Source organism: Mirounga leonina, unplaced genomic scaffold, assembly GCF_011800145.1.
Source record: "Mirounga leonina isolate KUSES-001 unplaced genomic scaffold, KU_Mleo_1.0 Mir_94, whole genome shotgun sequence".
In the NCBI taxonomy this organism is placed as follows: domain Eukaryota; kingdom Metazoa; phylum Chordata; class Mammalia; order Carnivora; family Phocidae; genus Mirounga; species Mirounga leonina.
Window position 1 is genome coordinate 40,433,171 of NW_023270855.1, and position 23,317 is coordinate 40,456,487.

At 61.2% G+C, this 23,317-nt stretch overlaps 1 protein-coding gene across 1 annotated transcript; it reads right to left on the reverse strand.

Moving 5' to 3' along the window:
- Positions 1–520: 520 nt before the first annotated feature.
- Positions 521–20,682, reverse strand: GNAI2 (G protein subunit alpha i2). The gene is made up of 9 exons (XM_034997992.1): positions 20,438–20,682; positions 6,637–6,679; positions 6,229–6,370; positions 5,891–6,051; positions 3,474–3,602; positions 2,923–3,052; positions 2,690–2,843; positions 2,143–2,357; positions 521–1,542 (listed from the first exon to the last, which is right to left on the reverse strand). Exons 1-8 carry the CDS (start codon positions 20,553–20,555, stop codon positions 2,167–2,169), a joined length of 1,068 nt encoding a protein of 355 aa, XP_034853883.1. The 5' UTR covers positions 20,556–20,682; the 3' UTR covers positions 521–1,542; positions 2,143–2,166.
- Between the last annotated feature and the right edge of the window lie 2,635 nt (positions 20,683–23,317).

Here is a 23,317-nt window from a genome sequence, read left to right on the forward strand (position 1 = left end):
ATGCCTCAGGCCCCTACGGTCCCCAACTTTGTTTCGTCAACCCCAAGAAGCCCAGCCCTGAGTAAGGATCTGGGCAACACCTCAGACTGAGAGAGGGGAGGGTGTACGAGGGACTCGGCAACTCCCGGTCTCTGAGCCCCGGGCCTGGGAGGTCAGAAGTCACATTCTCCTCCTGCACTACTCACTGGACACCTCTCATGCTCCCAATAGAGAGGAACCCCTTAGAGGAACAGCTCCCAAAGAAATCTGCCCGGCTGCTGCAGTAAGGCTGGAAGACTGCCACAGGCCCCAGGCCGCCCAGGGGCTGGGAGGAGAGCGGGGCACGTACAGGCCCCAGGAGGTAAAATGACAACCACGCGGGAAAACCGAGGTGCCGCGTACAGGGCCTGAGGAGGACGTGGAGAGCCGAGCGGCCAGGGCCCTGCCACAAATGAGGACTCTGGTTCGGGTCACTGTCACCTTGGGGCAGCTTAGTCTGGGTCTCTGGCCCCAGGACAGAAGAGGACCGAGCAGCACTTGGTATTTTTTCTTTCTACATTTTATTATTTCAAACCAGGTGAACAATTCCATAAAACATGTGAAAAAAGCAAGGAAGTGTTCAATGCTGAAGGACCCGGGCCTGGGGCAAGGGCATGAGGGGCGAGGCCCTCAGCAGGCAGCGGCGGTTCCTAGGTTAGCGCACTAAAGAGCTACATTTAGGTTAATGGAGCCAGGGCCCAGGGCCACTGGGATGGGGCCCTCGGTGATGTTGGCAGTTGTCTGGATCAGCCCTTGGAACCCAATTCTGTGGAGGGCAGGGCAGGGCAGGGCAGGAGTGCCGCCCACACGGGGGAGGTGGGGTAGCCAGCCGAGGATGGGTGTAAACACGCAGACACACTCAAGGCACGGAATCACTGGAAGGGGGCTGGGTGGGCGCTGGTCAGGATTTGACAGTTTTAAATAGTTTTTCTCTAAAAAGTTTTCTAGGTTTGCAGTTTTGTCTTTTTTTTTTTTTCCTTTACTTTCATTTTTTTAAAAAGCTACGAGAATGAGCAGGTGGACTGTAGTCTCCAGGAACGGTGGCGTCTCACGCTTCTTGTGCTTTTTCCTTTGGGGCCTCCAAGCGGCTGGAGGGGGTGGGATGGGCAGGAGGCTCCCTGTAAACATTTGGACTTGGGCTGGGTCAGGGGCTGGTGTTGAGCGAAGCCAGGGGTCCCAGGCTGGAGAAGTGAGTGCCCCTCCAGACACAGGCCTTGGGAGACTCAGCATGTGCTCCCCTCCCCATCACAGAATAAGACAATGGTTAAAACCAGAACAGATGCCCGGGAAGGGGGTATCGCGGCCATTTCCGGCACCTAGGACAAGGGCCGGCTTTAAACAGGGAGGCCTGTGGCAGTTCCTCCCCCGAGTCCCTGGAACTGAGGGAGGGGACAGGGGAGCCAAGAACAGAGAGAGGAAAGAGGGGAAAAGCAGCCCGGGGTGGGGGGTGGGGGCAGGCAGGGAGCGTGGTCCTCTTGCCCCCATCTTCCTCAGGAGCTGGGGGAAGCAGAGTCAGCGGTGGCCCTGGAGGTGGGGGACAGTCAGGGCATGGGTCGGGAGGCAGCCGGGGTGTGCCTCTCCTCCCACCCCCCTAGACAATGACCCTCTCCTTTTTCTCATTCACCTGTTACCAGGGACACAGCGGCTGCCCAGGAGCCAGGGTCTGTTGCTGGGTTACGTGAGGGAGGGGAGTCTATGGCACTGGCAGAATCTTCCCCATCTCCCCCAGGGCCGGTGGGGCCACAGTCAGCCCAGGACCCTCAGATAGGTCTGAGGGAAAGACTGCAGGGCTGAGCACAGAGCCGGTCACACTGAGTGTCAGGTGGCTGGGGCCTCTGTCAGCCAGCCTCCTTCAGGCCAGGCCAGTGGCTTGGAGGGGGGGCAGCGAGGAAGTGAGTTTTCTCCAAGGGGGCCAGGACAGCCCTTCCGTTCCCTCCAGGCGCACGGCCGGGGGCTTCTGCTGTCTGGACCCCTGCCCGGCCTGTGTGTGTGCTCGTGCCCCTCATTCAGTCGTCCTCCTGACCCACCATCCTGCGCTTCCAGGCTCCCCAGCTCCACCCTCCCCGGCCCCCAGCGGCCCCTTCCCTGGGCTCGATGGCTCCGCGCTGTTCCAGCCCCGCTCACCATCCTGCCAGGCCCCGCTGCCCCTCAGAAGAGGCCGCAGTCCTTCAGGTTGTTCTTGATGATGACGTCGGTGACGGCATCAAACACGAACTGCACGTTCTTGGTGTCGGTGGCGCACGTGAAGTGCGTGTAGATCTCCTTGGTATCCTTGCGCTTGTTCAGGTCCTCGAACTTGCTCTGGATGTAGCTGGCTGCCTCGTCGTACTTGTTGGCCCCTGTGGGAGACAAGACGGTGAGGACTTGGCCGCCTGCGCGACAGGCATGAACGACAAGGTTCTGCGCACGTGGACAGACAAGCACATAACGTGTGCACACGTGTGCGAAGGGTGACGATGTGCGTGTACGTGCGTGCCTGAGTGTATAAAGAGGGGCTCCTGAGTGTGCACATGTAAGGGGCACGTGCCCTGCGCGCAGGCCCAAGCCCGGAAGCCGAAGCGAGGCCCCAGCTCCTGCGCGAGTGTCCTGCAGTTACCCTTCTGTCCAGTGGGGGGCGCCTGCGCACCACCTGGTCACCACCAGCTCCTCCCCAGAGGCCCAGTCCCCACACCTGTGTACTCAGGGAAGCAGATGGTCAGGGGGCTGTGTGTGATCTTCTCCTCAAACAGGTCCTTCTTGTTGAGGAAGAGGATGATGGACGTGTCTGTGAACCACTTGTTGTTGCAGATACTGTCAAACAGCTTCATGCTCTCATGCATGCGGTTCTGGGGGCAGGACAGCGCGGTCAGCACCTGCCCCTGCCCCCCGCCCCCACGCCCCCCCAGCGGCCTCTCGGCCTCTCACCATCTCCTCGTCCTCGGCTAGCACCAGGTCGTAGGCGCTCAAGGCTACGCAGAAGATGATGGCGGTGACGCCCTCAAAGCAGTGGATCCACTTCTTCCGTTCAGACCGCTGACCGCCCACATCAAACATCCTGCAGACACGGGGTTGCCTTAGCTCCAGAAAAGGCACTTCCCAGAGAGGGTCCCCGGTTCACAGGTTGGCTGAGCACAGACGCCTGCTCAGAGGGGGGCAGCTGTCTTCACAGCGTCCCCCACACCTGCGTGCCTTACGCCTGGTTCTGGGCCAGAGCGCATCCGCACGGGCAGGGCCGGGGCTGGTCAGCAGGGCAGGATGCAGCCACACGGCGGGGGGGGGGTAGCAGGGGAGCCGAGCCACTGGCAACCACAAAGCCTCGAGAAACCTCAGAGCGGGGCTTGGAACTCCTGGAACGGCCCCTCCTCCCACCCAGCAGAGCCATTAGCGGGCCTTGGAGTGAGGATCCCCCCACCCGCGTCTGTTGCCCCAAAGACTGGCAAGTCCCGCCCTTCCACCCTGCCCACATGCCGGCTCACTTGAAGTGTAGGTCCTTGAAGGTGAAGTGCGTCTCCACAATGCCCGTGGTCTTCACACGGGTCCGTAGCACGTCCTGCTGTGTGGGGATGTAGTCACTCTGTGCGATGCGCTCCAGGTCATTCAGGTAGCTAGAGGTGGGGGCAGTGGGTCAGTGGGGGCCGGCATGAGGCCTCTTCACCTGGACCCCGGGCCAGCTCACCCAGGCCCCCTATGCCTCCCCTCCCCTCATTTCTCAGACAAAGCCCTTGCCTCTTCAACCCTTGCCTTCGTTACAGTCATTGCTCAGATGAGGAAAAACTGGACCAGAATCCCTCGCCTCCTGCCCAGGGAATGGGCCTAGAGGAGGTGCAGCTCTGTGCCTGGCCAGCCAAGCCCTAGCACCCAGGTCTGAGTCAGGCCTGCCTCGGACAGGATCTAGGCTGGTGGAGCTGCAAACTGAGGAGGGTGGGAGGGGGCCAACGCGTCCTTCAGGGAGGGATTCGGGATGCTAATCGGCACAACCACGGCACCCGCTGCGGAGCGGCCCGGCATGCCCCTCGACGCGAGGCTGGACAGGTCGGGGCCTGCCAGGCTCAATGGGCTCTTTGCCCAGTGCCCAATAAAATTTGGGCTCCTTGGGGGGAGGGCACGGACACCTGTTTGGCAGGAGTCCCGGGGCTCCTCATTACCAGCTCCCTTGATTAGTATCAACACTGCCCCTGCCAGGCCCTGGGACTAGCTCTGCCGTCTGCCTCAATATCCTTGCTGTGCCCTGGGGACTGGGTCCTCCGAGCCGCTGCCCAGTGCTGAGGTCTCACTCCTGGCGCAGGCCTGCTGGGGCCAGCGGAAATGACCTCAGAGACGCAGGGACAGAACAGAAAAACAGGAAGGACCACAAGGGCCCATGACGCATATGCTGTGACCTGCTTACTGCACCCTGTCGCCTACTGAGAAGCTCCTGCCTAGAGGTCTCCTGGGGGGTTCCACACCAGGCTCTCCCGTCTCCCCAGCAGGGCTCACCACAAGGACCCACCACCCGCCAGCAGCCTTGAAGGACTGCTGTGAAGAGGGGGTGGGGTCCTCCTGTTCCCTGTAGCATTCCAATCTGCTCCCCACCCCACCCCCAGCCGGGGTGAGCTTGTCATGGCCTAGGAGAGCGGGACCTGTGTCGCTGCTGAATCCCCACACCCAGACCAGAGCTGGGCACACAGTGGGTGCTGAATGGGGAATGAAGAACGGTGTGGTGAAGGAGGGGGCAATGGCCCAGAAGGTGGCCCCATCCCCACCTCCGTGAATGCCCTGGACACTGAGGTGGTAATGGTTGGGAGGGCCCAGCCCTGCCTGCCTCTAGGACCTATAAGCTCTGCTGGCGCTGAGCCCCTGGGACCTCTGGGGGTGGGGGTGCGCTGAGGTCCAGAGGCCCCACTGTGTTTGGCTGTGATTCTGCAGCTCCTGAGGTATTCAGGCCACTGCAAGGAGAGGGAGTCAGTCCGTGTGACTGGGGCAGGGCTCAGGGCTCAGGGCTCAGGGCCAGGCAGGGCCCGCCTCCGCCTCAGGCCTGGATGGGCGGCGGGAGGGAAAGGTGCTGCCGAGGGGCTGGCTTAAGCGGAGGTGGGAGGGCTCAGGTCTGAGCACAGGCACCCTGCCTCTTTGGGTGTCCTAGCCCAAAAGGGCTGTGCACGTCTCCTACAGCTCCCCGGCCATCAGCACCAGCACTGGCCACTGACCTGTCCTGTTCTCCACGGGGGCTCAGCCCCCTGCACCAGGCCTGGCACGTGGCAGGCAGCTCAGGGAAGGAGTTCAGAGCATGACCCTGGGGGCTGGGCCTCTGGACAACTCCCGGAACCCCCTTGATTCCCCAGCCGAGTCTTGGGCTCCAAGCTGCACACAGATCTGGCCCCTCCCGGTCTCTTCCCCTTGTGTCTTCCTCTCCAGCCAGTGTGAATATCTGTCGCCAGCACTGCTCCCTCCAGGACTGTGCACAGGCTGTGCCCCCCCCCCCCCCCCCCCCGGCCCTGAGCTTGTCCTGTTCCTCCCCCGCCCATCTCTTGCTCAGAACTTGGCTGAGGCAGTCCCCCACCATGCCACGGACGCCGTGGGTAGTCCCTGCTTGGGGACTCGTCGGCTCCACTCATCCCTGGGTCCCTCAAGCCTTGCCCAGGCCTTGGCACAGATGGCTGCAAATGCCCTTTAGGACAATTATATCTAAGGACAGATTAGACTCAGTTGGCCCTGGGGACAGCAGCCCTGCCGGTCCCTCCTCCTGGCTTTCACTACCACGCGCTCCACCTCAAGGCAAAAACCGCCAAGGCCTCGGTTGACAGTCACCAGCTTCGTAAACAGAGACTGGCAGCGCCTTCCTGAGAGCGCTCAAGCCCTCCGCTCCCGCCGGCGGTCCAGCACCCCCTCACCCCGCCCAGCCCCGTGGGGTACTCACTAGGCCGCGGAGTCGTTGAGCTGGTACTCCCGAGAGCGGCCAAAGCAGGCCTGCACACCGTGGTCGGCCCAGAGCCTCCGGATGACGCCAGACAGATCCTCAGGGAGCACGCCCTGCTCCTCAGCGGTGCAGGACAGGGCAAACAGCTGCCGGGCATCATCCTGGGCACGGGGGGGGGCGGGGGGTCAGCCAGTCACAGGAGCACAGCCCCACCCTACCTGGCCGAGGCAGGGAGGCTTCCAGAATGGGGCCTGGGCTTGGATATTCCCAGGTTCCGTAGGACAAGGCTTGCCCTGAGGCCTTTAGGGAGGCAGGCGGGGGTGGAGGGGAGGACATACCGCTCGGGAGGGGTCAGCAAAGTCAATCTGCAGATTGCCCATGGCTTTGACAATGGCCATGATGGACTGGATGGTGTTGCTGTAGACGACCGCCCGGTACTGCCGGCATTCCTCTTCTGAGTAGCCGTCCTCGTGGATGATCCTGGCAGCCAGGGGTCAGGAGTTAGGGCTCAGAGGGCAAAGGACCACACACGGCCTCCTGGGGCTGCTGGGGCCTGCGGACCTCCTACAGAGAGGAGGAACCCCCCCCCCCCCGCCCCCGGGACCTGAGGATGGATGACTGCCTCTGGCAAGGTCCTGGGTGTGGCGGAGACAGGCTGGGCCATTACTCAGGGGGGGCAGCAGAGACCCAGAGGAAGAAGAGGGAAAATCAGGGTTTGGCAGCTGCTTCTCACATACTGCACTTACTTCATCTGCTTGACAATGGTGCTCTTCCCTGACTCCCCAGCACCTGGAATAGAGGGTACAGGCGGTCAGGGAGCAGCCCCAGCGGGGCCACACGGACAAGCAGCCAGTGGCCCAGCCGCCTGCAGCCCTGGAGGCAGAACTCACCCTGCCCATCAACTGCACCAGGAGACGGAGGCAGTGGGGGCCTGGTGGGCAGCAGGGTTACCCAGGGTGCAGCTAGCAGGGCCACAGTGCTCAAGGCAACCCAGACCACCTGCACCCCTGGGGGACTCACCCCAAGCCTTTGCTTCCCACGAGCTTCCACAGCCCACCACGGCAGCCCCCGACCCCCACTGCCGACCGCCAGCCCTCAGGAGTCTCCCTGTCATTCTCAGGCAGGCAGGCTCGCCAACATGGCGCCTGGGCAGAGCTGACAGGAAGGAGCCCGGCACACTCCAGCAGGGTACAGTCCCTCTTCTCCTCACACTCTGAGCCACCGAGGGGCCTGGGCTGGGGCACAGTGTCATAGTCCTGCCTCCCAGGCATGGCCCAAGTCTACCCTCAGCAGATGGAGACCAGCACTTGGGAGACACGCGGCATGGCCAACACAGACTCACACGCACACACCCCTGGACTGATGCATGATGCTTCCCAGTCTGGCAGAGGCCCATTCTGTATTCTCTTTGGCCAGTGCCGAGGGATTTGCTGGTACTCTTTCCCATGACAGTCATATGAGCCCCACAAACATTGTTTCTGTTTCCATTTTACAAAGACAAGGACACTGAGGCTCAGAAAAGTAGTCCTGGCCCAAGATTGTGCAACCAGGATTCAGATGGGCAGGGAGACGCATAGGACTATGACGCCTGGCCTGCCCAGCCTTTCTCAAAATATGGCTCAGATGCTGCAGGAAACCCTGGGAGGGTGGTTTTTTGTTTTGTTTTGTTTTTAAGAAAGAAAAAAGCAGATTCCCAGGTCCCATCCTAGACACAGAAAGCCAGATCTCAAGGGGTACAGCCCAGAAACCAACATCCCCCAGGGAGTTTGCAGGGAAGTGTGAAGACCAGGAGGGCTGCCCTATCTCCCTGGCTGGGGGACGGCGGGGGTGGGGGCAGGACCTCATCTCCTCCTTTCACTGTTATAAACTCCAAGTAGAACACATCTCAGTGGGGCCAGCTTTCGCTCCCAGCGCTTGCCCAGACTGTTCCCTCTCTTCCCTCCCCATCACTGCCAGTCACACCTGCACCTGCCAGGCTCTGCCTCTTGCCAACGCCAGGCATTTGCCCATGGAGTTTTCTCTGCTGGGCACACGGGCCCCATGCCCCATTTCCATGTGTCCCAACCCTCTTGATCAATGTGGCAGGTCAGTCCCTCTGAGCAACTCAGCGGGGCAGATGGTGGGGCCTGTGGGGAGGTTACACTTGGAGACTCTGGCTCCCACATCCCTCAGAGTAGGTCAAGAAAACCTCAGAGGATGAGGGGCTAACACACACACTATCGTGAGCAGCAAGAATAGTGTCAGCAACAATCATAAGAGCAAAGCCACAGACAGCGCCCTCTATGGGTCAGATGCTATTCGAAGCCTACCGCGCCAACTAAGTAATTTCATCTCCCAGCAATCCCACCTAGCAAATGAGGAAACAGAGAGAGGCTGATGTCACCGTGGTCCCAATCCCCTCTGTAGGTGGCCCACCTTGCTGGCCTCCTAGAGCTGCCCTAAGAGCCCTTTACTGCAGCTGGACCACACTGTCCTCAGGCCCCGACTGCACCTGTCACTGGGTTCACTCCCTCCCTGCCTTCCTAGGCAGATGTTGCTCTGAATCTCTGCAGTGCCCTCCAGTCAGTAGGAGAGCACCCCCACCCTGTCCCCACCAAGGCCCTTGCCCACCTCCATTTACCCTACCCCCCACCCCAGATCCACATTTTACCCGGAGAAACTGAGGCACAGCTGTGGCCCTCACAGGGGCAGGCCTGGGTATGTCCACAACGCAGTGGCCTCCCTGAGAAGAAGGGTCTGGGCTCTCCTCACAAATGCCACCGGACTGCCGGGGATCACTGGGCTTCTGGCCGTCCCAGGCCTGCTCCCCAGGATAGGGGACTAGTTGGGGGGAGGGGGGACAAACGTGCAGTCTCTGGGCAGGTTGGGGGTGGTGCTGAAGCAGCAAGCCCCTCCCTCAGTTCAGCCCCTGAGCACTAGAAGCACCCGTCCTGGTGCATTCCCCTGGACATGGGCTTGGTCAAATGGCAGTACTCCCACTTCCCCATTGGGCTGCGCATGGCAGAGGAACAGCCAGGGTCCCCCACACTGACATCCCATGCCTGCTGAGTGGAGACCTGGGGAGAGGGCCTAGGAAGGCCCGAGAGTGATGCCCAATCATGGAGGCCCATCCTCCAGGGCCAGGGAGGGCAGCACCGGACGGGCAAACCACAGGGGCCAGGTGACCTCCTGAGGCAGAGGAAGACTCAGGAATCAGGGGTCTCAGCCAGTACTGGGGGCCCAGTGGGGGAACAGAGGCCAAGGATGTGGAGTGATGGGTCAGATCAATCACGCGGGCCCCAGCCAGGCAAACCTAGACTCAGAGCGGGCAACTGTCCGGGACACAGGAGACCTGAGATTTTGGTGAGGCGTCCCCTCTTGTGTGTCCACCTGAGGCACCAGTTTCCCTGTCTGGCCTTTTGACCACTCTCTTGGTAAAGTGCTGTGGCATTCCGTGGCCCTGCCCAGAGATAGGGATAACAGCACTCTTGCTTTGCATCTGATTTTCCTAGCAGCAGCAGACCTGGCAGGCCCAGACGTGGGCAGTACCTGGGTGACCAGGCTGGTGCCAGAACACTTGCTCCCTGCCCCAGCCAACTGGGGGTCCACTTTCCTACCCGCTTTGAGCCTCAGGCTCCCTTCCTATCCCATTTTGAGGGCTAGGAGGGCATTCTCTGCCCCCGTCTGACAGGTGGACAAACCCAAATCAGGGAACCTCCATCTCTGGACTCAGGGCAGTCCCTTTGTCCTCCCAGCAGCTGTGACTCAAGCAGAAAGAAGTGAGTGGCAGGACAAAGGTGTGGTGCCGGTGGCCAGGCAGGAAGCTGTGGGGGACACAGGACAGAAGCAGAGGCATGGCCCAGGAGCAGCCTCAACACACGGACCAGGGAGCAGGGGCAGAGGCAGGGAGAGGGTGGAACAGGTGGGGCTAGGTGCCCCACGAGCTGTGGGTCCCAGCTCCCCTCCTCATTCCCTCCCCCGGGGCCCTATCCCATCAGGGCCTGGCAGTGCTCCCCTATCAGATAAGCTAGTACTGGGCTCGGAGTTTGCTTGTACCCTGCTGATCCTAGGTACCCGGCTCCTCCCACCCAGCTGCACCTTCCCCTCAGAGGAGGGGGCTTCACTGGCTGGCCCTGGACTGCTGCCAAAAGGCCGCAGGAGTCTCCCGCCCACAGAGGACCCCACCAGGCGCTCCCTTCTCCAGCTGGGTGAGATCAGAGGGGCCCACAGAGGCTCCCTAAGATGGCTTCGGTGTTCCCATTGGGCCATACCTCTTCCCACCAAGAAGAAACCTCAGCAGCCCTTGCCCCAGGGCGCAGCTGCTGGACCCCCAGCAGACAGGCAGTAATTGCCATGATGTGCTGGCGACGGGGTCTGCTCTGCATTAGAACATCTGCTTCCACTCTGGGAGGGCCGGGCCCCAACGGAGGAGGGAACGGAGGGGGAAGGGAGCCGGCACAGCTCCACCTGCCTGAACAAGGAACAAGGCCGGCGGGCCACTGCAGCAGAGACAGGACTTCCAGCCCCAGCATCAGGTCACTGCTGTCTGTCGGTCTTGGACCCTCTACGTCCCGGACAAGGCTTTGCCCTGCTGGGAGGCCCTGACAGGCTGCTGTTGTCCTCTCTGGCCTCAGTTTCCCTTCTGTAGGGGCTGCCAAGCCTCGAGTGGCCAGCTGGCCTATCTCGCACTCTCACATCCTCTCCCAGAGGGAGGTCCAGACCTCCCACAGCCCTGGTGCCCACCCTGATCCTTCCTGCTGTCTCCAAGGGCCTCATCCCCTTCCTGCCCTTGCTCTGGTACCCCATCCGTGAAACAGGACACGGAGGGGACAATTTGACACAAAGCGCTTCTCACAGTGCCCAGCACACGGCAAACACTCATATAGAAGTTATCGCTATATTTCTACTCTATGGAAGATCACAGATGTCCCCAAACCTTTCATTTCCTGCAGCCTCCGAGGACCATACTGCAGAGCTCACTGTAACCACAGCCTGCAGAGTGGCCTGCTGAGGCCATCTCATCGGAAGGAGAGTTTCTGAGGCTTTCAGCTGAGGCACAGTGGAGGGCAGTGACCAGTGGCCTACAGGCTGGCTCAGCATCGCTGCTCCCGGAGGGGACTTGTGGACCCTGGGACAGCAGTCAGAGCCACTCGGGCCTCTGCGGGCTGCTGGCTCTGCGTTCGTCACTCCCCTTCCACATAGGCCAGGACTCGTCCGTAGCTGGAGCCTCCCTCAGCCCCCGAGCCTGGCGGCAGATGCTGCTCCCCGACTCCATGCGCTCAGAAGGCTGCGCTGGTGGGCTCCGCTCTAACACATGGGGCTAGGGAGAGCAGCCAGCTGACGTGGCGGCCCGAGGGCAGAGATTCTCATGCGCAGCGGGGCTGGGACCACAGGGTAGACTTGGGCTGCAGCCCAGCTCCAACCCACAGTACCAGGCCCGCCCCCACGGCCACCCCCCAGCCAGCCCGAGTGGGGCACAGGGAGAAGGTGGGGATGACCCTTGGGAAGCCTACCCCAAAGGCAGCCCGGGCACCACCTCCCACTCTCATCCCAGGAAGGTGCCACGTCTCTGGTCCAGCCGGTGGTTCCGGGCCCCTTGGCTCTGGCCCCTCCCTTGCAGCCTCAGGCCCCCAGGCCGCGCCACCGCCAGGGGGAGCCCAGCAGCCAGAGACGGTGGAGGAGGTGGGGGCTGGGCAGTGCCGGGGAACCTTTGCTTCTGAAAAGCAGCCTAGGCTAGGGGCAGCTGGGGGAGGTGCCTGGACCCTCACTCGAGGCCCTCTCCCAGGCCTGGGAGGCCCTCCGCCGGCGGAGACCCCGCACACCGGGGAACAATGGAGATGGGAGAGAGGGGGAGGGGGAAGGGGTCCGCCAGACAAAGGCCCTCCAAGCCCCGCCCCTGGCGTCTCTTCCTTCCTCCAGGTGCTTTTCTTTGGTCCCCTCACTCCTTCCAAGGCGCTCAGTAAGGGTCTGGCACTGTGGGGGGCAGGGACATGAGTCTTGGATGGGGGCTGCGACATCCCCACCCACAAGTGTGGCCTTGCTTCCCCCAGATGCCCTAATAAACCTGGAAGCTCCCTCTCTCCAGTTATCTGCCACTTGGGCGGCCTCCGCGGCTTCCAGGCCTTCATGATGCCCCCACCAGGGAAGCATTAGCAACCAAGATCCGGCCTACTACTCCCAAGTCAGAGCTCTCTGTGTAAGGGAGTGGCCCCGGGGCCTACCAGACACGGAGAGGGCTTCCCGGGACAGGGCTGTGTCCCCTGTTCTGTGGCCCTGCCCACTGGACAGAGGGAAACCGAGGCACTGGGTAAGGCAGGCCAGCTTGGAGGGGAGGAGGCCCTTTAGCTACAGGTCTCACTCTCTACAGGAGCCAGGCTATTGGACACACTCTTCCTGGATGCTTCTTTGTTGAAGGAATCCCTTTGCTGTTTTCCAAGAATCTGAGTCCCCCATCTCTCTTCGGGTTCGTTGTGGTGGGCCCTGGGTGAGATGCCCAGCCCCCAGGCCTCAGTGTTCCCATCTATGAAATGTACCCCTCCAGGGAGTGTGCCAAACTCAAAGCCTGCCCTGAGCAGCCTCCCTCGGATCCTCACACTCACCCAAAACCGCCCCAGGGTCCAGCCCAAGCACACAGCTTGTCTCTGTGCCCATAAGCCATGGGGCCTTGCTGAGCGTCATGACGTCACAGGTCCCAGCGCCCCGTACAGAGAGGGAAAAGGACAGCCTGAGGTCACACAGTGAAGAAGGCGGGGGAGTGGGCTTTCTGGGACCCAAGGTCTTGAGTGACCGCGAGGACGCATGTTCTCTGCTTTGTGCGTGGCCTCATGGCCCAGCAGGCCTTAAAGCATCTACCCGAGCTGCCCTGAAGTCTCTCTCAGGCTCCTCAGGCCCCTACGGCCTGTCCTGATAACACAGAGCACAAGCCCCAGGAGCCTCCGTGGGGGAAGCAAGGCCACACAACTCGGATTCCCAGGCTGAGCAGCATGGGGACCCGCCTCCTCACCCAGCATGATGTTGTCAGCCCACACTGCGGACACATTCGGCTGCTGCCCAGCGCTGCAGACGGCCCACCACAGCCTTCGCTCTTAGTGGGGGTCCTCTGCGGGAAGGCTCTTTCCTTCTCCTCAGCTGGACAACTCCCAGACTCAGGGGCCCCCACCCTGGACTTTGACAGCCTCTGACCCTTCCTCAGGCCTCCTCTCGGTCCTCCTGAGCCTGGGGGTTATGGGAGGGACGAGCATAGCGTTAGGAGACAAGTGAAGTACTCAGTGGCCGAATTATGACCTGAGTCTTTCTGTGAGGGAACATGGGCCGGGGGTGGGGGGAAGATGGGCAGCTGCATTCGGATAAAGTCACCCCGTGGCCACACAGCAGGAAAAAGATTCATGAACAGACTCTTGGGTCCCCAACCTCCAGGGCAGGCAGACTCAAAGAATCTCCGAAAAGAGGAATCGAGCCCCCCCCCCCCCCCCCCCCCCCCCCCCCCCCACCCCCAAAACAACGACCACCCCCCCCCCCCCCCCCCCGAGACAGGTCCACAAGCGTAAGTAGAAAACACGTGGACCCACAGCATCCGCCTCTTGTCCGGACTGACCAATTCTTGCCAGTTGGACACACACTCCTGACGGACGAAAGCAGTTGTGGACAAGTGCTCAGTCACTATCTGGTCATACCTTGGTGTCTCCACTTATTGGGTAAGTCATGTAATATCTCCAAGCCTGTTTCCCCGTCAGTGAAATGGATAGAATGTCAGTCCCAGCCTCACAGGGTTAAGTATGGTAAGACCGTGAAGAGTCCAGTCCCATATAACAGGCACGGTTCAATCAGAGACAGCGGCTGCTATCACCGAGGGGAAACTGAGGCCCAGTGATGGCACCCCCAGGCCCAGCAGGTGGTAGTGGCGGGGTGGGGGAGGGCGATCCTTAGGCTGGACCAAGGGCCCCTCTGTCCGCTCCCCGGCCGGGGAAACCCAGAGTGAGCTAATCCCGGGGCTGCTGCTCCATTTCCGGGCATTCATCTCTGCCTGTAGCCGGCCTTCCGGCTTCGCAGAGCAATGGCCACTCGGGAATATAAGAGCAGCCCTCTGCTTTCCTGCTAGCCGCCCCCCCCACCCTGCCGCCGTCCCTCTCCCAGCCACCACTTCCTGTGGTCGAAGGAGGGGCCTGGAATCCTTCTCAAAGGCACCACCTTTTCTGAGATCCGGGGCCCAATAGTTGCTGAGGTGGGACAAGGGACAGAGTTGCCTGGAGTGACGCCAACCTGGTGACTACCAGCGGTGGCCCTTAGGGCTATAGAGAGATGAGTCTGGGCAGGTGGGGTTCAGCTTCCAGGCCCCCCAGTTGACAGGGCTCACACCCCCACCCCAGCAAAGGGCAGGAGCAGTCCTCTAGCTTCTTCCTCTTTTGGGCCCCTCCTCCCCCAGCTGCTTCCTCCTTTTCCTCCGGTGTGGACACCACTTCCCCAGGCCCAGCCCTGCCATGCAGACTTCACTGCCCCTCCTCCCGTCCAGGGCACAGTGGGTGCTGCCATCGACAGCCCCCCCATATTTTGAGGCCGAGCAGGCTTGTACCCCAGAATCCTCCAAGCCTTCTCAACAAGCTTTAGACAATCCCACCTTCAGGCTTTGTTTCAAACTGACCTGGCACTCGCTGCCAAGCCTTGGAAATGCGTGCAGAAGGCCAACACCGTGACCCAACCCGACCCAGCAACTGTTGGGTGATTCCAAGATTATTTCCCAAACCACACAGCTGAACACAGCTCCAAGAAGCAGCATGGGCGTGAGCGTGAGGATGGGGTTGGGGTTTAGTCAGAACAAGAGCTCCAGGTTAGAGGGGCTGCATGGAGCTGGGCAGAGGGGTCCCACCCTGCACTTGTGGCTGAAGAAGGGCTGCCTGAGAGCCCTGCCTGAGGTACCAGGGCCTCCATCAAAGGGCTTAGTCCTCTGCCCTCATCAGGGCACCTTGAAATGTGTCCTTAGGCAGGGCCCATGAGCTGTGGCCCAGCCGGAACCTGATGACCCCTGCCCCCTCAATGTACTCCTAGATGGGACTCCTGCCCCAAGATATTGTGAAGACAGGACGGATGCTGGCCTGGGCCCTGGCCTCATCCGCCCAGAGCTGCCTCCCAAAGCACAGAGGGGTTCTAGGGAGGCAGCACTCAGGCTCCGGGTCAGACCATCTCATCCTCTGCTGGGGGTGTGATGGGGCGAGGCCCTAGTCCCTCAGTGGACAAAGCTTATGTGGACAAAGCATCTTCCATCCCATTCCTGCCAAAAGAATGGGTGGCTTTTAGAGACAGAGACCAAGAGAGACCGCTGTGCCCGGCCACCTTGGCCCAAGCCACCCCAAGTATAAGCCCCTGCAGTGCTGGAGGCGTAGTGACCGCCCCGGCAGGGGGTCAGGCCCCACCCCTAACCTGCTGTCACTTGCTGGGCAACAGTCTGCAGGCCTAGGACACCAATGATGCTACCCAGTGACCCTGCAGCTCAGGCCAGCCCAGGGCCAACCCCTGAGAAGCCACCCAGGCCTGAAGGGGTCCCAGACCATGCCAGCCCCCCTCCGGCTGACTAGGCTCCAACTCAGCACAGTGGGCGGCTTGGTGCTGCCTCGGGGCCTGGCATGGAAACCTGTGCTCCCCAGCTGGCCTGACTTCCACCTCCAGCTATGGAGGCAGCTCATTCCCTCTGTCCTTGCCACCTGCTCTGCCCTGTCTGGGGTTCTCCACCCCCACCCTCCTGGGATGCCCTCAGCTGAGTGCCAGCGTCACTTCCTTTGCAAAGCCACCCCGGTTCCCCCAGTCTGCTGGCCCAGGGTATCCCCTGAAGGACCCAGTCCCACTCCTATCTAGAGGTCCCTCCTGTTGGCTGCACCAACACTAGGGGCAGGGGCTGGGCCCAGTGGGACTGGGCAGGACGCAGGCACAGGGGGTCAGAAATGGCTTAGACCCTCGCTCACTTCCCAGCGTGGGAGCCCCAGTGTGGCTGCTCGGGAAGACAAAGCCTCGCCCAGCCTGGGGGAGGGGTGGGAAGGAGAGACGGGAGGCCCAAGCTACCCCGCCCCCCATTCAAGTGCTAATGAGCTCCAGCCGGGACCCCGGAGGCTGTGGGGAGATTGGGGAGGCGGGAGGCCGGCCTGGGTACCAGCCCACCTGGTGCCTAGAGCCCAGCCACATCCCCAGCCTTAGGCCCCCAGGAAGGCCGCTCAGTCCCCAGAGGTTGGGCTTATGGTCCCCAGGACAGTCTGTCACTCTGGCTGGCACCAATTGTCTACACACCTCGGTTCCCCTCCTTGCTGCGAGCAGCTGCCTGAGGGCAAGGGAGGGAGTTCCCCCAGGGCCTCCATCCTGGGGCCAGGCAGCCTGGAGGCTGGGAGAGCCTTCCCCACCAAACTCTCCACGGCGTAGGAGGCATGAGGGGCTCCCTCACCTGTTTTCACACCTCCAGGCTCTGGGGCACTGTCCCCCACCTGTGGCTGCAGGCAGGTGCCCCGTTCCCAGGTTCCGGGTGGGGAACAGAACGCCTACAGGAGTTCATTCATCTGTCTCTGCGTTTCCCAGCGAATGCACCAGGTGGAGCTGGGATTGGAACCCACGTCTGTGTGACCCCAAGAACTAGTCCAACAAGGTGAGCCTTCCTCCCCCAGGCCAGGCCTTCCGGCCTCAGTGCCCTCGCTGAGTTGGTCCCTCGGCCCCATACCTACCCCCTGGCAAATGCTGCTCATTTTTCAAAGCCACCCAGAGGACCGCCCCCCCACACACACTCTATTCAGTCTCTTCCCATTACCCAGCCAACCAGGATCCCAGGCTACCCTTTTTCCAGCTAGACCAAGCGCCAAGCAACGGCCCCAGAATTACTTACCCCCGTTCATGGATGCGCTCTATAGAGTGTCATTCTTTCCATACATGCTTAATAGGCACCTACTGAATGCCAGGCCATTTGTTAGAGACACAGACAGGACAGAGACCACAAAACTCCCTTCTTTTTCTTTTGGTAAACCTAATTGAGCCCTTGTATGTGCAGTCCCTGCCTGGCCAGGCCAAGAACTCCTGCAGCATTGCTCTGGCCTGCGCCCCAGGGCTGTGGGGCAGTCCCAGCCCTGAGAGCTAGACCCGCTCCCCTGGAGTGGCGAAGATAGCAGGCCTGCAGCAGTCCCCAGACCGCCTGCGCTGCAAGGAAGCATGCCACGCCACTCTGCTAGGAACGGCTGGAGGCCCTACGTGCTCTGCCCTGTGACAGGCTACGGACTCATCAGCAAAAGTTCTGCACAGGGTGGGATGAGGGCTGTCTCTGAGGAGCCAGCGGGCAGGTGGGGAGTTGAAGAAGAAACAGCCTGAAGAACTTCTCCCTCGCTATCCGCCACCAATCCCCGTCATTGGCCCGACACTGAGCCCTTGCCACCTGCCCACAATACGTCAGGTTCGGTGACCGCCATCTTACTCCTCCATCTACGCACCCGTCCCCAAGACTGAGTTCAGACTAGTAACACTTCCTTCATTCAACAAACAGACAAGAAGCATTCAATAGGTGCCAGGCTCCATGCTTGGCCTTACAGAAGGCTCAGAAACGAATAGGACACAGCCTGCCCCTGTAGTCTCAAGGAAAGGCAGCAGTCACCCAGGCAAATATGATGCTCTGATGGGGGAAGCTCTAGCACCACGAGCCAGAGGAGGTGCTTCAGCAGCCTCTGAGAAGGGGAGCTGTCAAGGAAGGATCCTGGGAGGTGGTCCCCGAGCAGAGTCTTGAAGAACAATCAAGTAGCAGTGAGTTAGATGGAAAGAAGGGAAATGCATGCCAACCTAGGTGAGTAGATGCAAAGTCCCAGGGACAAGAGAGAAGGCCTATTATTTATACCCTGAAGCCTTCATGGAACCCACCAGGGAAAGTCTCTCCTTTCTCCGGAGGCTGCCCACACAAGCCCATCCCAAATCAGAGACATCGCCCAAACACACACTCTTCCTTTCCCTTAAGTGCCCAGCCCAAGGCCCTAAATTCCACCTGGGGATTGTTGGTCAGTCAGGTTGAACTAGGTGGCGGTGGGGGGTGTCCCTGAAGTAGGGCTGGTATCAGCAGCAAGCTACCAGGAAAAACACCCTCACTGGTGTGTACCCCATCTGCCTCTGCCCTCGGTACCCATCCGCCAGCAGGGCTACCCGGGAGGGCAAGGAGCCAGTATGCGGGTGGGGCAGCAGGCGTGGTTCTGGCTGGAAGGGAAGGCTGGCAAATTGCCCAACCGAAGAGGCCCGTTGCCTGGACAGAGTTCCTCCCGCTACGTGGGACAGGCGCCCAGCACTCTGAAGCTGCCCCAGCTGGGCTCCCAACACCTCCCTGTATACCTGGATGGGAAAGGGATGGCCAGCCAGGACCCTTACCCATGCAGCCTTGGGTCCCCGATTTCAGGCAGAGGTAGGTCTCTCAGCCCCTTGCGGGACACCCTCTGCGGGGTCTTAGCTCCCATCCCCTACCCCCAACAGGGACCTCCCTGTTCTCCCCATCCTGGGCCCAGCACTCCTCTGGCCCAAACCCAGGAAGCCCATTCAACAGAGGAAGCAAAGGCCAGAGGAGCAGGATGCTGAGATGGACTCCCCAGCCTAGAAAATGCTGAGCCAGACCCTGCACCCCTGGCTGCTGCCAGCCCAGCGTGGGAAGGGTTGCCAGGCCCAAACCCTGAGCTGAGCTCCAAGGAGCAAGACTAGTGGAATGGGGTTTGGGACACAGAGGGCCAGGAGTCCTCTGTAGCCCGGCCCTATGGCCCAGTCGCCCATCTCCTCAGCCGATCGGCCTGGGAAGGGGCCAGCCAGCGGCCTCAGGGTGGGCACCAGGAGACGGCGGAAGCACCCTACCCAGGCCCAGCGGGCATCAGCAATGGGCCCTCCACCTTGGCGACACCCACTCGCTGGTGCTGCCGCACTCGCAGTAAAGACAGGAAGAGGCAAGCGCCCAACGCAAAACAGCCCAGGAGGCTGGGCCGCCGCCCCTTCCCGCCCCTTCTCTTCCTACCCGCAGCGGCGGCGGAACGGATGCCATTTTGAAACCTCTGGGCTGTGCCCCTGAGGCCAGGCCCCCAGGGACAGTCAACAGATGGGCTCAGATGGAAGACACACTGTCCCTCGGCCAGGCACCCAGCAAGGAAAGCTCTGCTTTTCACAGCCTGGGGACCCCACCGCGGCTCTGAGGCTGAGGGGCCACACCCCCCCCATACACTGTCCAGGCCCCGACGCTGCTGCGAGGGCATCTCTCCCCCCACCCCCAAGCCCCTGAATCAGGCAGCCACCGGCACCACACCTGCTCCTAGTGGAGGCTGGATGGGGACAACTACCAGGCCCACAGTCTTTGCAAAAGTCCACCTCAGATGCCCCCCAACTCCAGCTGGCCCCCAAGTCCTCATCTAGCTGGTGCACCCCTTCCCCCTCACAGGACCTCACGATCTGACAGGCCCCCCCCCACTCCCAGAGGCCAAGTCCGTGGCCTTTCGGCCCAGAAAGGGTGCGAGAAGACCAGCACCCGTCAGCACATCTCCTTGGCCCGCCCGCCGGCCGGGGCACCAATATGTCGGCTGTCTCACCACTTCCACTTCCCCCCACCCCTCAAGCAGCCACCATCTTCCCTGGCCTTGGAGGCGCCGCAACCCAAACTCCTCCACACTCACACTCCCTCCTACTCCCCCGACGCCCCCCTCACTGGCCCAGATGGGGCTTAGAAACTGGGAAACAGCCAGCCGGCGGAATCTCCCTGGGAGGCTGGAGGCCTGGCTCCCTCCCCCAGCGCAACCAGTGGAGCCTCAGTCCAGCCCCTCAGTCTGAGCCCCCTCCTCCCGGCCGGGCCCACCCGGTGCAGGAGGGGTGGGGGGAATCAGAGGTAGGCCAAAGTGTGGGAGAGGACTTAGGGAGGAGGAGCAGAGGGTCTGAGGAGTACTGTGTACAGAGAGGGACCAGGTGGGCCAGATGGAGGGAGCAGGGATCTCTAAAGGTTTGGGGGTTCCGGCTGGAGAGAGGGCTCATGAGCAACCACAGTTTCCACTTGAGAGGTACCCTGGTGTCAGGGTGCACAGGTGGAGGATACAGGGTTCAGAGTAGGGATGGGGCACAGAGCGGGAAGGAGGGAGTGGGTGGGGGCCTGGCAGGGGCCCCAGGGATATTCATGCCCAAAAGGAACAAGAGGAGCAGGTGGGGGAAACAGGTGGTGCCTAAGAGTGGGGACCAAGTGGGGTTCTGGGGCTTTGAGTAAAGTCTAGGGAAGGATGGAAGGACAAGGCAGGGACTCTGAAGGTCTGTGAGGTTGGTCAGCAAGGGTGAATGGTCAAGCAGGGTTCTGGATCTGGGGGTTTGGAGTCTGCGATGAGCTGAGGGTCTAACCTAGAGTCTGGGCTACGGATCAGAGGTCTAGGCCAACACAGAGTTTTGAACCATTATTTGGGTGTCCTGGCCAGGCGGGGTCTGGGTGGGAGTTCAAGTCCAGGTGTGGGGGGGTCCAGGCTGAGTCCGGGAGTTCAAGGTCCTCAGTCTGGAGGTCAAAGTCCTTGTCTGGGGATTCGGGCGGGGAATCGGGGGTCCCAGCGCAGGGCGCGGCCTCACCCAAAAGCAGCAACTTCACCTCCCGCGCCGCCTTCTCGCCGTCTTCCCGCAGGTTCTTGTCGATCATCTTGGAGCGCTCGGCCGCCGCCTTGTCCTCGGCACTCACGGTGCAGCCCATCCCGCCGTCCGCCGGCCCGGCCGCCGCCCGGCCCCCACACGGCCCCCGGCCCGGCTCGGCCCCGCCCGACCCACTCCGCTCCCGCCGCTGGCCCTCTACGGGTAGCTCTCGGGTCGGCAGTTCCGAGCGTCTGCGGGCGGTGCCTTCCCGGCCGCCGCGCACCGACGGCGGGGCGGGCCGAGGGTGGGGCCCGAGCAGGCTAGGCCCGGGACTGGGCCGGGGCGGGCCCGAAGGCGGGGCCATAGGAGATCCGGGGCCGGTGATTGGCTAGAGGGCGGAGCGGACTAGAAGTTAGGTTCAGCCCAGACTCGGGCCCGGGCTGGAGGCGGAGCCACGCCGAGGAATAGGAGCAGGAGTGGAGCCAAGCCCAGAGGGATTGGGCTCCGGGCGAGCTGCAGGCGGGGCCGGGCTCCGATTGGATGCAGAGCGCCTGGAGCTCGGCTGCCCGACGGCGGGGGCGGGCGGATCTTGTAGCCGGAGGGTGGGGATCCGAGGCACCTCGCTGGCTGAGCAGAAACCAACCCTCGAGCTTTAAGCAAGTTGGGCTAGCTGGGTGGAGGAGGCGTGTCTTCGTCTCGTTAAAGTTAATGAACCCAATAAACTTGTTTCAGGATCTACAGAGCCCCGGAGTCTTTCTCTGTCTTACGGCGAGTTTGGCCCCTTCTCTCTTGAGTTGCAGCTTAAAAAAATGTCTACTGCCACCCCTACACCTTTGCCCAGGCTGTCTCCCTCAGCCGGGGTGCCCTCTCTTGTCACCCAAGGCTTTAAACATCCCTCACCGATCTAGGAGGCACCCTCCTGCACGAAGTCATCGTGGACTCCAGCCTGGGCCATGGCAACCAGGTCGAGAGAGAGACAGAGAGAAGTAGAGGTCCATCTGACCTCTGGAAACATAAGTGGCCATGATTCTATGGCCTGTCCCCACTGGACAGTGGCTGCAACCCTATGGCTGGGCAAAGGTGGAGTGGAGGCAGCAGCATTTCTCGCAGAACACTGCAGTCTTTCTGATCCTCTTCAGGAAGAGCCCACAGCCCTGACCTCCGATGGACCTCCAATGACAGGTTCTACCAAGGGCTACCGAGAAAGATGTCCTGTGTGGCCCCAATGCCATGAGGCGAGGAGGCCTCAGCCCAAAGACAAGGAAGGTCCACAAAGCCAGGGAGGGAGCTGGCCACCCGCAGCCCCCTGTTTGCATAGACTCCCTCCTTACCACCCTGCCACACATCTTGTTTCAGCTCCAAATCCTCAGGCTGTCTGCTCTCCCTGGAGGGTCTGTGGATCCCTATCTGAATGGCTCCCTTGTTGAGGAGCCATTGGCCTGTAAGTCCTCCAAGGCTTCCTCCAGGGTTCTCTCCTGCCTGGAGCCAAAGCTCAGGCAGGCCCTGCCACAAGCATGCAGCAAACATGATGAAAACATATAATGGCCATCCAGGGACACAGACACTCAGAGATATGCACTGTTCATCCAGATATAGGCCCAGCTTCCAACATGTCTCAAATCCACAGAACATACTATAAAATGGGTGCACATAGCCTGTCCACACATAGGCTACAAACCCAGCTTTAAGGCCAGCCTCTTCCCCCGCCAGCCCCGCCCCACATGTGAGAACTGATCCTCCCTCCTTGGGCCTCCCCAGCTGGCTCCTAGCAACAGCCAACAGCTCTTGCAGTTGCCGGGCAACGGGGAGAACCTGTCAGCCCCTTGGAGGCCAGGCTCACCAGAGGTGGGCAGACACAGACCCTAATCAATGGAAGCAGGGCAGGACAGGGGCCACGGGGAGGCATGTCCTCCCCCAGTCCCAGGCCAGGCTGTGCGGTCCTTGCACAATTCCACCAGATAGTCACTCCCTCAAATTGTGCATTCTTCCCAGAGTGTCCAGCAATCCTTGCTCCACCCCTCCCGGCTGCCCCCTCTCTGGCTTCATGGGGGCCCCAGGGCTATGGCTAGGCCTCTGCTTGCCACTCCATTCACATGCCTCCCTCCCACTATAGGGGCTCCGAACCCCACTCTGTCATCTCCAGCCCAGCTTCTCCCCTAATTACCAGCCCCATGTCCATCACTGGTCTGAAACCTCTCCCACACCCTTCAGGCACCTCCAGTGGCCCTTGTTCCTGGTCTCTCCACTTTGTGACCTCTCACCAGCCAGAGCCACAGCCCCCTCCTCCCCAGCCCTACATCCTTTCGGTTTCTTCCCCTTCTCAACTCCCCCCTCAAATGTGTCCCTGTCCTATGTCCTTTATTGTAGGCCTCCAGCCTCCTCCCTGGCTCTCGTTTCCTCCACAATTCATCCTCTACATGGCAGCCAAGGGATCCTGCTGAAAGAAATCCTATCACTCTCTTCTCACAAACCTTCTGTGGCTCCCCAGTATCCTGAGGATAAAACCCCCACACAACGGTTTGGACAGTGCAGGAGGCAGAGGTGGTAGAGTGCCAGTAGACAGCAAGGACTCTGTGGAGCAGTCTACAAACTTGCCAGCTGCGTATTACTTTGGAGAAATACCAGGAACTCCCGGTGCCTCAGTTTTCTTATCAGTAAAATGGGCCCAATAGTAATATCTACCTACTATACTGGCTCAGGTCAGTACTAGGGAGGAAATGTAGGTAAAATGTTCAGAATATGCATGAACATGTGGAAAACTCTAAGTAGGGGTGTTTGCAGCAATTTCTGCAAGGCCCTGTCCCCACCCAAGGCCACTCCCTCTCCCCCCACTTAACACACCAGCACTCAAGCCCTCTGACTGACCTCTCTCACCCCATCCTC

Bases quoted from the DNA above. Each gene is read 5' to 3' on its own strand.
- GNAI2 (XM_034997992.1), bottom strand. From the start codon at position 20,555: ATGGGCTGCACCGTGAGTGCCGAGGACAAGGCGGCGGCCGAGCGCTCC. The intron at 3,603-5,890 runs GTGAGTACCCCA...CCCCACCTCTAG, and splicing joins CTCAACGACTCCGCGGCCTA to CTACCTGAATGACCTGGAGC. The intron at 2,844-2,922 runs GTGAGAGGCCGA...TCCTGCCCCCAG, and splicing joins TAGCCGAGGACGAGGAGATG to AACCGCATGCATGAGAGCAT.